Source organism: Python bivittatus, unplaced genomic scaffold (assembly GCF_059951505.1).
Source record: "Python bivittatus isolate LINGU-HERP-01145 unplaced genomic scaffold, Pbiv_v1 ctg000480_np1212, whole genome shotgun sequence".
Classification (NCBI taxonomy): Eukaryota; Metazoa; Chordata; class Lepidosauria; order Squamata; family Pythonidae; genus Python; species Python bivittatus.
Window position 1 is genome coordinate 192301 of NW_028277075.1, and position 13481 is coordinate 205781.

The window sequence follows — 13481 nt, forward strand, 5'->3', positions numbered from 1 at the left end:
TCAGAAGGGCTTCTCTTGCAGCCAGACAGGAAATAACAAGAGAAACAGTTCCTAAAACAGTTAAGACCTAACCCATTTAGGGTGTAAAGGCATCTTAAATTGTGTTTAGCGGATCCAGATCCTGCATATGTCCCATAGGTGAAAGAAGTGTATCTAAGATATAAAATTTATATTTTAGGTAAGATGGAAAAGAAAGGCAATAGACAACTTGTACTTTCTACTTTAAAACGTATGTTGCATGTTCAAAATCATAGGTAATTACTTTGAAAATATAAAATAAAATATATTACATTCAAAAGCAAGAAAAAAAATAAAAGAAATATACCCTAAATAACTACTTTTAAAAAAATACTTATCTAACAAATTTTACCCCCAAAAAGGAAAAAGAAAAACAATTATATATACATATCTCATATCCACCAAATACCAAACAAGAGTTATATCTTGCTAAATCTAACTTAAAGAGAATAAATGATAACACTCTATTGTTATAAAACGTTATGAAATCTTCCAAAGGGAAACATATTGGATCATTTTTGATCAGCAAATAAAATAGCCTTTTTGAAAAACAAATATAGGTGGTCCTCATTTAATGACCACTCATTCAGCAACCATTCGAACTTATGATGGCACTGAACAAGTGGTAATTACAATTGGTCCTTGATGTTCTAGCTGTTGCAGCACCCCTGTGGTCATGTGATTGCAATATGGGTATTCAGCAACCAGCCCGGATTTCCGACTGTTGCAGTGTCCCACAGTCACATGACTGCGATTTGCAACCTTCCCTGCCAGCTTCCCACAAGAAAAGTCAATGAGAAAGCCAGCAGGGAGTTGAAAGTCACAATCATGTGAAGTCCTCACTTAACAACAGTCCTTGCTTAACGACTATAAACAGGGACCGCTGGAACTATCATCACTAAGTGGTACGGTCACATGATGTTGAGCTTTATGACCGCATCGCTTAGCAATGGAAATTCCAGCCCCAATTATGGTTGTAAAGTGACAACTACCTGTAAACTACACATTTCTTGAATCTAGTCCTTAGTATCAGGAATAATACTATTTTTCCAATTTCTCAAAATAATTGTCTTAAGAACACCCCAGGCCCAATATAACCATAGCTCCTCAAAAATTGCCAGTTTCCAAAGTTTTGGGACATAATTTAACATCTTTAACATTAAGATATTTCCCCATAAATCTATGTATGCGCATTAAAATATTCCAAAAAGATGACAATGATTCAAAAGACCAAATAATATGAGTCAAGAAGCCTCAAATTTTTTACATCACCAGCAAACGAAATCTGATGTCCTTCCTTTCAAATACATTCTTTAGGGTGTGCAGCAGACTTGAAATAAAATATATTGATAAATTACTTTTAACCTTAAATCCACTGAAACTAATTTGACATTTTTAAGACCCGCAATCATTGATGTTCCATTATCAGATCTTCTAATTCTTTAATCTATGAGCTGTGTTATTAATATCAACTCTGAAATTATTCTTCAGATTTTGAAACAAATATGATGTGGGTTTAGTTTCAGACATTGACTCCATTAAAGATGAAAGTGCTTCATGTTTCTTGGAAGTAGCCAAAACATCCAATCCATATTGAACCATGGAAACATGTTTGAATTGATTATATTACCACTGTTATGAATTAGGGAGACATAATTTTGTTTGAAGTCAAGAAAAATCCTTAAAGTAATCATTGCAAAGTAATTGATTTAAAGTATATATTCCAGATACTGCCCACAATTTCCATAGTACATTTTGTCTCCTATTTTTAAAGTAGAGTTCTTCAATAAAGTTAAATATTTATGGGCCTCAACTTGAAACTCCAAGCTATGACCCAACAGGGCCCAAACATGTCAACTGCTCCCATTTCCTGAAATGAAACACCTTTTCTTTTATATGTCAACTCCACCAATTGTCAGGACCTTTATGAAAATAAATAAAAAAATTTCAACAAGACCCACAAAGCTGATAAAATATAAGGCCAATTATACTTTTGAAAATCTAGTAAATTAAAACTACCATCCTCAAAAGATATTCTCAATTTAGCCAATGAAATCCAATATGACATATTTTCCCATATAAATCTCCTCATTTATTTATCCAAAGAAAGCATTTATTTGGAATTAACAGTGGAGTACTTCTTAGGTCATAAATCAATAATGGAATGATGTTTATTTTAATAACATTGTAACCTCACCAGCTCATGGAATTTTAATTCATTTATTGATATCTAAGGCAATCTTCAGGAATACAGTCCTAAATAATTTAAATATTCTGTAGAGATTACAAACAGAATAAAATGGAAGAGAGATCAGAGAATCATAAAATGTAAAGACTGGAGATCATCCAGCTGAACCAGTGCCAGTGCAAGAATCTATTACTGCAGTATCCCCAACAAATGGCCATCCAGCCTCTATTTAAATACCTCCAGCAGAGGAGAGTCTACCACCTCCCAATGCAATCTGTTCTATTGCTAAAGTAGCTCTCACCATTGGAACATTTTTCCTGATATCCAACTGAAATCTACTTGTAATTATATTCAACTGTTCTGTCTTCCGGAACAATCTAAACAATTCTATTCCATCTTCTACATAACAGTTGTTCAGGTACCTGAAGAAGCTATCATGTCTCTCTGCAGTCTTCTCTTCTCCTGGCTAAACATACCAATGCCTCCAACCATTCTTCATACAATTTCCTTCCTGGTCCCTGTCATTTTGGTTGGTCTCCCCCAGACACCCTCCAGTTTGTCAGTGTCCTTCCAAAAATGGGGTGCCCAGAAATGTATGTTGATGCAGCCTGACTAAGAAATGATGACTTCTCTTGACCCTGACCCTGTATATCTGTTGGTACAGCCTATAACTGCATTTACCACTTTATTTATTTATCAAACTTATCCCCACCCATCTCCCCCCAATACTTCACACTGCTAGCTCAAGTTCAGCTTGTGATCCGCCAAGCCACCCAAATCCATTTTGCATGTATTGCTGTCCAGTATGGTGGTCCTCCTCCTCACTTATACCTTTGATTTTTCCTACCCAAATGCAGGACTTTGTATTTGTCCCTGCTGAAATTCATCTTGCTGGTTTCTGCTCAATGTGACAGCTTGTCAAGATCCTCCTGAATTTTGTTATTATTCTCTAAGGTGTTTACTATATAGATAGTCTTCAACTTATAATGGTAATTGGGACCAAAATTTCCATCACTAAGCAATGCGGTAGTAAAGTGTGACTGCATCACTTAGTGACAGCAATCCCTGCTGTCCTGGTTTCCATAGTTAACTGAATCCCACGATTGTTAGGTGAGGCAACTTCCCGCCGGCTTCCCACAACTAAAGTCAGTGGGGAATTTGGCAGGAAGTTGCAAGTCCCAGGCCAGCAGGTGGGGGAATGGCTGCTGTTGGGTGAGGGAGGGAACAAAAGGGTGTGCAGGGATGTGGGGAAGGGTTGGGGAAAATGTACAAGGGTACGAGGAAGGATGCGTGAGGGTGCGAGGGGGTGCAGGAGTGGTGCGGTGTGAGTCAGGGAAAGTGCACAAGGGTGCTTAGTGAGAATCTGAATCTAGATTTTCTCAGACATTCTGATCATTATGTCACATTACTCTTCGCTGTAAGAGAAATAGACCAGGATTCAAACATGAATTTATTAACAATTGCCATTAAGAAAAAGCATGCTTGGCAGTAATAAGAAAGTTTTTGCCTAACAGATCTGATACATGTTGGTTGTTCATACAAGGAAATCACTTGTCATTGGAGTCATTGATTTGGAAACTTGCATTATATGACATCACCCTAACATATTAAATCAATCTGATTAGAAATAGTGTGATCTACTGCAAATCAATACTGTTATTCATTGGAATTATTTACACTGTATAAATAATTATCAAGCTTTTCTCACCCTATTCCTTGAGCAATTAGCTCTAGCTGCCGACACATGTAGGAACGAACTTCATATTCTACATCCTGACAAAGGGATTTTACCAGTGGAAGGATTTCTCTCTTAATGCTAAAAAGGAAAGAGTTACATACATTTTAATTGAAAGAAAAGGCTCTCACAGCCTTTTTTGTATTTGTATAAAAAGCAGCACGTTACATGTAAAAGATAATTTACACTTCTCAAATGTGAAGAACGTATAGATCTCTATAACATCATAATAATATTTAATAATGAAATACTGGAAGCACAAATGTTACCAAATAAACAGGACTACAAACTCTAATTACTTTAGAGTAATTAATGATATACAGTGGGGCAAAAAGGTATTTAGTCAGCCACCAATTGTGCAAGTTCTCCCACTTAAAAAGATGAGAGAGGCCTGTAATTTTCATCATAGGTATACCTCAACTATGAGAGACAAAATGGGGAAAAAAATCCAGAAAATCACATTGTCTGATTTTTAAAGAATTTATTTGCAAATCATGGTGGAAAATAAGTATTTGGTCAATATCAAAAGTTCATCTCAATACTTTGTTATATATCCTTTGTTGGCAATGACAGAGGTCAAACGTTTTCTGTAAGTCTTCACAAGGTTTTCACACACTCTTGCTGGTATTTTGGCCCATTCCTCCATGCAGATCTCCTCTAGAGCAGTGATGTTTTGGGGCTGTTGCTGGGCAACACAGACTTTCAACTCCCTCCAAAGGTTTTCCATGGGGTTGAGATCTGGAGACTGGCTAGGCCACTCCAGGACCTTGAAATGCTTCTTACGAAGCCACTCCTTCGTTGCCCGGGCGGTGTGTTTGGGATCATTGTCATGCTGAAAGACCCAGCCACGTTTCATCTTCAATGCCCTTGCTGATGGAAGGAGGTGTTCACTCAAAATCTCACGATACATGGCCCCATTCATTCTTTCCTTTACACAGATCAGTCGTCCTGGTCCCTTTGCAGAAAAACAGCCCCAAAGCATGATGTTTCCACCCCATGCTTCACAGTAGGCATGGTGTTCTTTGGATGCAACTCAGCATTTTCTCTCCTCCAAACACAGCGAGTTGAGTTTAGACCAAAACGTTCTACTTTGGTTTCATCTGACCATATGACATTCTCCCAGTCCTCTTCTGGATCATCCAAATGCTCTCTAGCAAACTTCAGACGGGCCCGGACATGTACTGGCTTAAGCAGAGGGACACATCTGGCACTGCAGGATTTGAGTCCCTGGCGGCGTAGTGTGTTACTGATGCTAGCCTTTGTTACTTTGGTCCCAGCTCTCTGCAGGTCATTCACTAGGTCCCCCCATATGGTTCTGGGATTTTTGCTCACCGTTCTTGTGATCATTTTGACCCCACAGGGTGAGATCTTGCATGGAGCCCCAGATCAAGGGAGATTATCAGTGGTCTTGTATGTCTTCCATTTTCTAATTATTGCTCCCACAGTTGATTTCTTCACACCAAGCTGCTTGCCTATTGCAGATTCAGTCTTCCCAGCCTGGTGCAGGTCTACAATTTTGTTTCTGGTGTCCTTCAACAACTCTTTAGTCTTGGCCATAGTGGAGTTTGGAGTGTGATTATTTGACGTTGTGGACAGGTGTCTTTTATACTGATAACAAGGTCAAACAGGTGCCATTACTACAGGTAACAGGTGGAAGACAGAGGAGCCTCTTAAAGAAGTAGTTACAGGTCTGTGAGAGCCAGACATCTTGCTTGTTTGTAGGTGACCAAATACTTATTTTCCACCATGATTTGCAAATAAATTCTTTAAAAATCAGACAATGTGATTTTCTGGATTTTTTTTTCTCATTTTGTCTCTCATAGTTGAGGTATACCTATGATGAAAATTACAGGCCTCTCTCATCTTTTTAAGTGGGAGAACTTGCACAATTGGTGGCTGACTAAATACTTTTTTGCCCCACTGTATAAGTAGTTAAATAAATAGGAAACACATAAAAAATTCTAAATTTGCAAACAGGCAACAGAAAAGATACAACCTGAACTGCATCTTTTCAGTCCAGACTGATCTGAACAAAATCTTCTAGAAAATCAAGGTATTACTAAGTGTTGAACTAAATGCTTTCAAACATACCATTTGTTTTGGAACCAACAGAAGATTCTTGGGAAGACAAAATATATTTTGAAAACCTGTTTCTTTATGGCTCGCTTTGTTCTCCCTCATTTGCTGTCTGTTCATGGCTTTCTTTTCATTGGCATCAGGATGAAGGCAAGCATTCTTTGGACTCTGCTTTCATGGTATCATCACAAAGCAAAATCTGACTGGCAACTTGGCATCATCCTGAAGTCAAATCATATTTGAGCCATATTTTCTTCTTTCCCTTGGGCACACAAGGAAAAAAAAAGGGAGGAGTCAAGAAATCTAGTCATTTAGGTTATATAGACTATCACTGGTAAAAAAAAAAAAATGGATGGGCACTTTGCCTTTATTCCCAGGCTATTCACCTGAGAGTTCTCAAAAAATGGGGGTGAGGCTGTCTCCATAGCAAGGTAAAAATAAAATAAATTCATATCTAGCCAAAAAGAAGAAAATGTGTTCAAGATCCATTCGTTAAGCTTATTTTTAATATCTGCCATATCCCCATAAAATATCCAAAATGGAACATACCATAAGTCTATTAACACAGCAATACAAGTTCTGAAGAAAATGAACAATATCACAATGAACCCACCTTGAACATTAATAAATCTCAAGCCTAATATAAATTGTATTCTGAGTTATACCATCATTATTTGATTCTTTGAAACTAAAAGACAGGCAAACAAATCCAGTACCTTTATAGGAGCAAACAAGGTGGTACTTCTGAACAAAAATGAAGTTGACTGTTACTGAAATTGCTTTCATTCTGTATGGGATGCAAACATTGTATATCCCACATTATCTGACATGGTATACCAGTCGTGACAACAAATTTAGAAACAATTCCAAACAAAACAACATAAAAAAGCTAAAATGGCAGCTAGTAAGGCAAATCATGGAAATAGGAATAAAATTTGCTGAAATGACACTGTGGAGGACAAAGATTGTAGCTGAAGTGGTAGGAAATACTTATCCTTTTATAAAGGATATAATTCAGGACCTACACTTGCTCTGTAGGCTCAGTTATTCCCATTTAGAGAAAAAGATGCTGCTCACCAACAGAGCTTCATGGATTGTGTCTTAAGAACACTGCATAATATACAGTTTGTCAATAGCTGAAAATAGCATTCTTTTCTACAGCAGCAAAACGAGGTCACCTTGTTTCCTTTGTAGACCACTTATTCATTAGGACATCTGAAACACACACAAGCTACTCACATATGAGCTTCAAACTTGTTAGCTAATTTCCCCAAGATTTTACAACTAACCAGGCGAGACTGAAGTGTTTGAGAAAGCTGTGCCTTGGAAACAAGAGGGTTCAGGATCTATAGGAGAACAGAGAAGAAATTCAGACAATTCTAAAAATAGAGAAATAAAAGTAAAGCAACAAAAATATGCATTAAGAACTACTTTGCATGCTAAAACTTCTATTAATATCAGCTTTCCAAATCATCCTTGCAGCAAGACTCACACTATACTTGAAATTATAGGCTACATTTGATACAATTTATAAAATTTTTCCATGTCAGAAAAATATAATCTGTAGCATAAAAGTCAAGTTGGTAAAACCACTAAGATAAATTCAAAATTCATACTCTGGGATCCAGAACAATGGTAAAAGTCCTTTAAGTCCTGTAAAAGTTTGAATCTTATTCTTGGTATAAGAATTCTAAGTATTGTTCCATTCACTAATCTTTGTTGTTGATATGTGCTTTCCACCCAAGTTTTGAATTCTCCAGGACTCATTTGTTTAAGACCTCTGGTAAAAAAAAAAAAGAAAGTCCATTCCAAATCATCAAAGGCTTTTTCCATGTCTAAAAATATTACGGCTACTTTCCTTTTGTTAACGTTGATGAATTCTAGTGCATTATAATAAATCTGCTGTTATCTTTCATTTTCCTTTTTGGAATGTAACTGTCTGATCTGCATGTATAGTTTCGGGAATGCACTTCTTCATACTGTGGAGTCCTTGAGGTTCTCTGAGCTTGGTTCTTTTCTTGCAAACATTTCATTACCTGGCTAGGTAACATCTTCAGTGATAAAATGGGATGTGGTTTGCTCTCTATTTATGTCCTGTGGCCTGCCTTGCCAGTGCTGGTGGGGGTGGGGGTTTTGTTTTGCTCCTCTGGAAGTTCTTTGATTAGCATATGTTTACTGCTTGATTGATAGGCAAGGCTAATATGTAATTGCCATTCAGTAAAGAAATTGGCCCATATGGCTGAGGTTTCTTTGAGTTATTTCCCTTCTTTGTGTATTAACATTACATATGCCTCTTCCCAAGTCTTCGGTATTGTTTTTCTTGTTTGCCTTTCATTCATCGTTTTCAATAGGAGTTCCACTAGTTCCTCTTCTACCTTTTTGTAACAGAGCCATCAGCACTTCTGGGCCTGGCAATTTACTAATTTTAATTTTCTTTACTGCTTCTTTAATCTCTTAAATTCTTATTAATTTGCTTAAGATTTGTCCACATTCTTTAGTAAATTTTTTAAGCTCTGAGTTTATAATATATGTTTTTAAATTTCATTTGTCAGTTTTATGCCTGGAATATAATTCCTTAAAAAATGTAAGTTCTTCTGTTATTACCAATCTTATATATAATAAGTTTGCTTTCTCTCTCTATAGCCTTCTTTCTGTCTCAACCAGCCTTCTTTTTTTTCTGATTTGATATGCCAGAAGTCATATTTTATCTTTTGAAGTTCTGCCACTTCTAATAAATCTAAATGTTGCTTACTTTTATTTAACACTTTCAGTGCTTGTCAATCTGGATTGGTTTTATGAATCTGTTCTAATTCCTTTATTTACTGTTCTAATTGTGATTGCCCTCTATTATGTTCTTTTTTTCTGATTTGCTGCAAGCCTTATTAAGATTCCTCTCAAATAAGCTTTACTGGTTTCCATATAGTTGTCTCTGACATCCCTGTGTCATGTTTATTTTTTTTAAAATAATTCTTCTTCACATTTATGCAGTACATTTTCTTTAAGTAGCATCATACCATTCATCCTCCATCTAGAAGTAACTTCTGAAACCAAGATATTAAAATTGGAGCATGATCTGCATATGTCACTGAGGAAATCTGTACTTCTTTGAAAGATGGTGTGAGAGTCTGAAATCTAGCACGTATCAATTCTTGAATACGTTTGGTGTTTTGCTGAAAAAAAATTTACTCTCTTGGTTTTGGATTTTTAAAAATTAATTAATTTATTCACTTTTAAGATTTATAAGGCTGCCCAACTCAAACAGTTTGACTTTGGGCAGCATACGACATAAACATATCAAAAAGAAGAAAAAACAAAGGAAACCATGTAACAATAAACAGACAATATATAAATACAAAATATAAAATGGTGACCAAGCATACAACAAAATAATCACAGGGAAACTCCCGTTCAACTGGCCCCTATCGCATGAAGGAAGAGCCAGGTCTTAACAGCTTTCCTAAAGGTGAGAAGAATTGGGGCCTGTTGTACATTGGGACACATTTCAGAGAGGGGCATTCCATCCTCTTTGCTCAGCCAGATCTAGGTAATACACACCAGGTCAGCCCTCTCATCTGGGATCAGATCTCAGATGAGGTGGGCTTTATTAGAGGCCAACCTGACATTAAGCAACACCAGCCAGTGTCCAGCATCACCAGCATACTAACTGCTAACCAGGGATGTAGGCAGGAGGCTGGAGCACAGGATAGATACAAGACATTGCTTCTATACTCCCTGTGTGCAGCCCGCCCTTTGCCTCCCTCCATATCTCCCTTTGTCTGTCACCAATGTAGTCCTATCCCATCTCTGGCTCCCCAGACTGCCCCTTCCCCTGTCCTTTTGCCCCCCCCCCCAGTCACCAAGGGTTCCATATACAACCACCTGTAAATCTTTCCACACAGCTGGTAGGTTGGTCCCAGGGCACTTACGACCACGCACTTAGGGCCCCTGAACTAGCCACCTGTCCACTCATCCAAAATCTCAGATACCACCCTCCCTCTGCTCTCACCAGAAGCAGGGGGGACCAACTACAACCTCACCAGGCTAAGACAAGCCACTACTCCCCCTTCCGTCTCCCACCCAGGGAGAAAAAGTAATGGCTCAAGTCCCAGACCTTTCCCCAACACTGTAGCCTCCAATTCATCTTCACCCCCATTACAATCCCCCTCCCCACTTCAGTTTCAGCTCCTCCTAGCCTTCAAAGAGCTGCAAATTCCTGCAGCCTTGTTGGTCCCAGCGGCTCTGGCCACATCGGTTGTATCAGATCCCTTTGGGACTTGGAAGAGATGCAATGGCTGCCTTCCCCTTCTAGACACAAAGGCACCAAAGTGGCAAGATGGCTCCCACAGTCCAGGTCCGTCACTGCAGCCACAGAACACCGGCTGGAGTCCGCTGAAACCTTCCAGCCAGCTTCCATTCGAACCAATCGATGGCAGCCTTGTCTATCTTCACCCTTCCAAGTGACCAAGGGCCAACTGAGACAAGCCAAATTGCTCACCCGCCAGTCATCATGGAAGCCAATCACCTCAGGCTGAATAATAGGCCATCCACATGGTGGAGAATCTTCTTCAGGGCCTCCATACAAGGTGCATGAATAAGCAGCCATGTGAAAGCCTTCCCCAATGGCTGGCTAGCAGCTCCTCTCACAGTGCTGCTGCCTTTCCCACACTGCCAGCTCCAGCCCAGTCACTGCTGCTCCTCACCGCTGCAGACTTCACCACATGTTCAGCCCCAAAAGATGTTGAATGAAAGGTACTGCTGTGGTGCCACCACAGATAGCACTCCACCAAACAGCTGCTCGGCAGCCATGCAAGTCCTCAGCTGAGCGGTAGTTCCAATTGCAGCACTGCTGCACTATCAGCACTCTCCATTCCAGCTTCAACATAGTTGCCTCTCCTTGGACACCCAGTAACCAGCACACGTTCCAAGAGCAGTCCCGTCTGTCAAAGGCAACTGGGGAGCCAGGCCAAGGTCCCAACAGTCCCTTTCCATTAAGAGTCCAAAACCACCAGCACCAAAGCCACAACCATCAGACTCCTGGAAAGATGATCAGGGGGATCCTCCAAAAAAACAACATCCAAACCTTAAAACCTAACCCTAACCTCCATCACATCCTAAAACTACATAAAAATCCCACAGCTACAAGACCTACCAACCTAGTCGCCATTCTAAAAAAAAATGCTGAAATTTAATCTCCAAGCATTAGTCAAAGCCAATATATTGACATACTAAAAAACCTTTCTTGGGAGCTGTCCACCTTTTTTCCCCCTTGAGATTATTTGTCTAAGCATGGATCTAGCACTCCATTCATGTCTCCTACAACAATTTTTTCCTCCTGTCCAATTCTTATTAACTTTTGGAAAAATCTTTCATAGAATACCTTCTCCAGGTCTAAATATCATGAAGAATTATAGTCATGCTGCAACTGAAAATTAATTCAAAGACATTCTTTGGAGCTGCAAAAAGGGGTTTCCTAATTTGAGAAATTAGGATATACAATACGGCAATATTTTTCATTTCTGCTAGGCATCCAATATAACATGGCACATTCCACTTCTATCTACAATAAATATTAGGAAATTTGCTTACTTAATACTTCAAGATAAGAAAAAAAGAAATATAAAAGTATATTTTAATAAGTTACAAGTTTGAGTAATACTCATCTAAATTCTTATAACTTATATCTTATAGTTATTTACTCTTTATTCTCAACATTCATAAAGCACAGGGAAAGATTTCCATATATTTTTGTTCTTCTTGATGGCAGTCAAATATTTTCTCCCTACCCTGAAAATTTACAAGCAAATTCCAAATTCTGGAGATCATTGTAACTAAAACAATGGGTAAAAGCTTTCATATACTAAAACATGAAGGTCAAATCTAATTCTAAATGGAAACTGAACCATAACTGTAAGTCACAATCTATCTACCCACTAATATCATGGGAAAACAGTATTACCTCATGTCTAATAGTTTCTTTTGGAAGAGCTTCTATTGCAGCAAGGAGAGTGTCCAGCCAAGCATTACTGACACCTGTGAGGTACAAATGAACTATAGATATAAACATCACATACTTGTCCTATAAAACTATTTTAAACTATGACTTCAATTAACAATGTTCTTAAGTGCCAACAATAACACTAAAACAAATATATGTTACACATTATAGAAGTGAATATGCTAAAATATAATTTAACAGTTCAAATCTGTAGCAATTTGGCTGGAACTACATCTCACCAAATTTAATTGGAAATAAAAGGCTAGACTGAACTTACCTAGGAACACAGGTAGACCTCACTTACCAACTGCCTTGTTCAGCAACCGAAGTTATACCAGTGCTGAAAAAACAACTTTATGACTAATGCCTGCATTTACGACCTTTGCAGTGTCCCTCAGTCATGTGATTACCATTACAGTCAGTAAGTGTTGTCCTGGGCCTGACCTGTTTGTTTTTCTTCCCTCCCCCACTTGCAGACAGGAGAGATTGAAGAAGGGATTACAAGAGAATAAGCAGGCACACAATGGGGAATACATTGGGCTGCTGGCGCCACCGCATTCCTTTTGATGTGTATTCCCCATTGTATGCCTGCTTACTCTCTTGTAACGGGGCTTCCCTTGAAGAGCATCTGGAAGCTTCAACTGGTGCAGAATGTGGCAGCTCTGGCAGTTATGTCTGCTCCTAGAAGAGCACATGTTACACTTTTGCTTCGCGAGCTGCATTGGCTGCCAGTTTACTTCTGAGTCCAATTCAAGGTGTGGGTTTTGTCCTTTAAAGCTTTTCATGGCATCGGGCTGGGTTATCTGAGGGACTGCCTCCACCTGATCACATCAGCCTGTCCCATTACATCTGACAGGGAAGATATGCTATGTGTTCCAGTGGGACATGCATTTGGTGGGTCCCAAGAGGCAGGCCTTCTCTGCTGTGACTCCCACCTTGTGGAACATTCTCCCACCTGAAGTTAGGCTCACCCCTTCCCTGCTGTCATTTAAGAAGTCCCTCAAGACATGGTTATGTCATCAGGCCTGGGGGTCTCTGGGAACCAGAGACATTTTTAGATGGCTCCACTATGATTGATATAGTGCTCTCTTCATGGGGTTTGTATATTTTAAATTTTAAATTTTTAAAACTTTTTGATAATGTTGCATTTTAATAATCACTTTTTTATCTTTTATAATGATTGCTTTGATCTATTTGTTATTTTATTCAATTGTTGTACTCCACCCAGAGTTGCTTTGTGTGAGATGAGTGGCTATATTGAGTAAATGTCATTGTGTATAGAATGTATATTTTATAGTAATTACGATATCTTGATTGTACTTTTAGTGTCTGATTGTGAGCCAACTGCAACGGAATTTCATTTTATTATGTACTTAGTATATATAATGACAATAAAGTTATTATCCTATCCTATCCTATCCTAATGTGATATATATATATAAATAAATAATAATTGAATCTATAAAATT

At 38.4% G+C, this 13481-nt stretch overlaps 1 protein-coding gene across 6 annotated transcripts in view; it reads right to left on the bottom strand.

Moving 5' to 3' along the window:
* The window catches only part of PPP4R4 (protein phosphatase 4 regulatory subunit 4), a 106919-nt gene that overhangs the window by 47417 nt on the left and 46021 nt on the right, over positions 1–13481 (bottom strand). For all 6 annotated transcript variants that reach the window (XM_088145199.1, XM_088145201.1, XM_088145200.1 and 3 more), the window contains 3 exons: positions 11974–12047; positions 7257–7363; positions 3915–4022 (listed from right to left, as the gene is read on the bottom strand). In XM_088145199.1, the coding sequence (XP_088001325.1) occupies positions 3915–4022; positions 7257–7363; positions 11974–12047 (289 nt within the window). The remainder of the gene's footprint in view (positions 1–3914; positions 4023–7256; positions 7364–11973; positions 12048–13481) is intronic.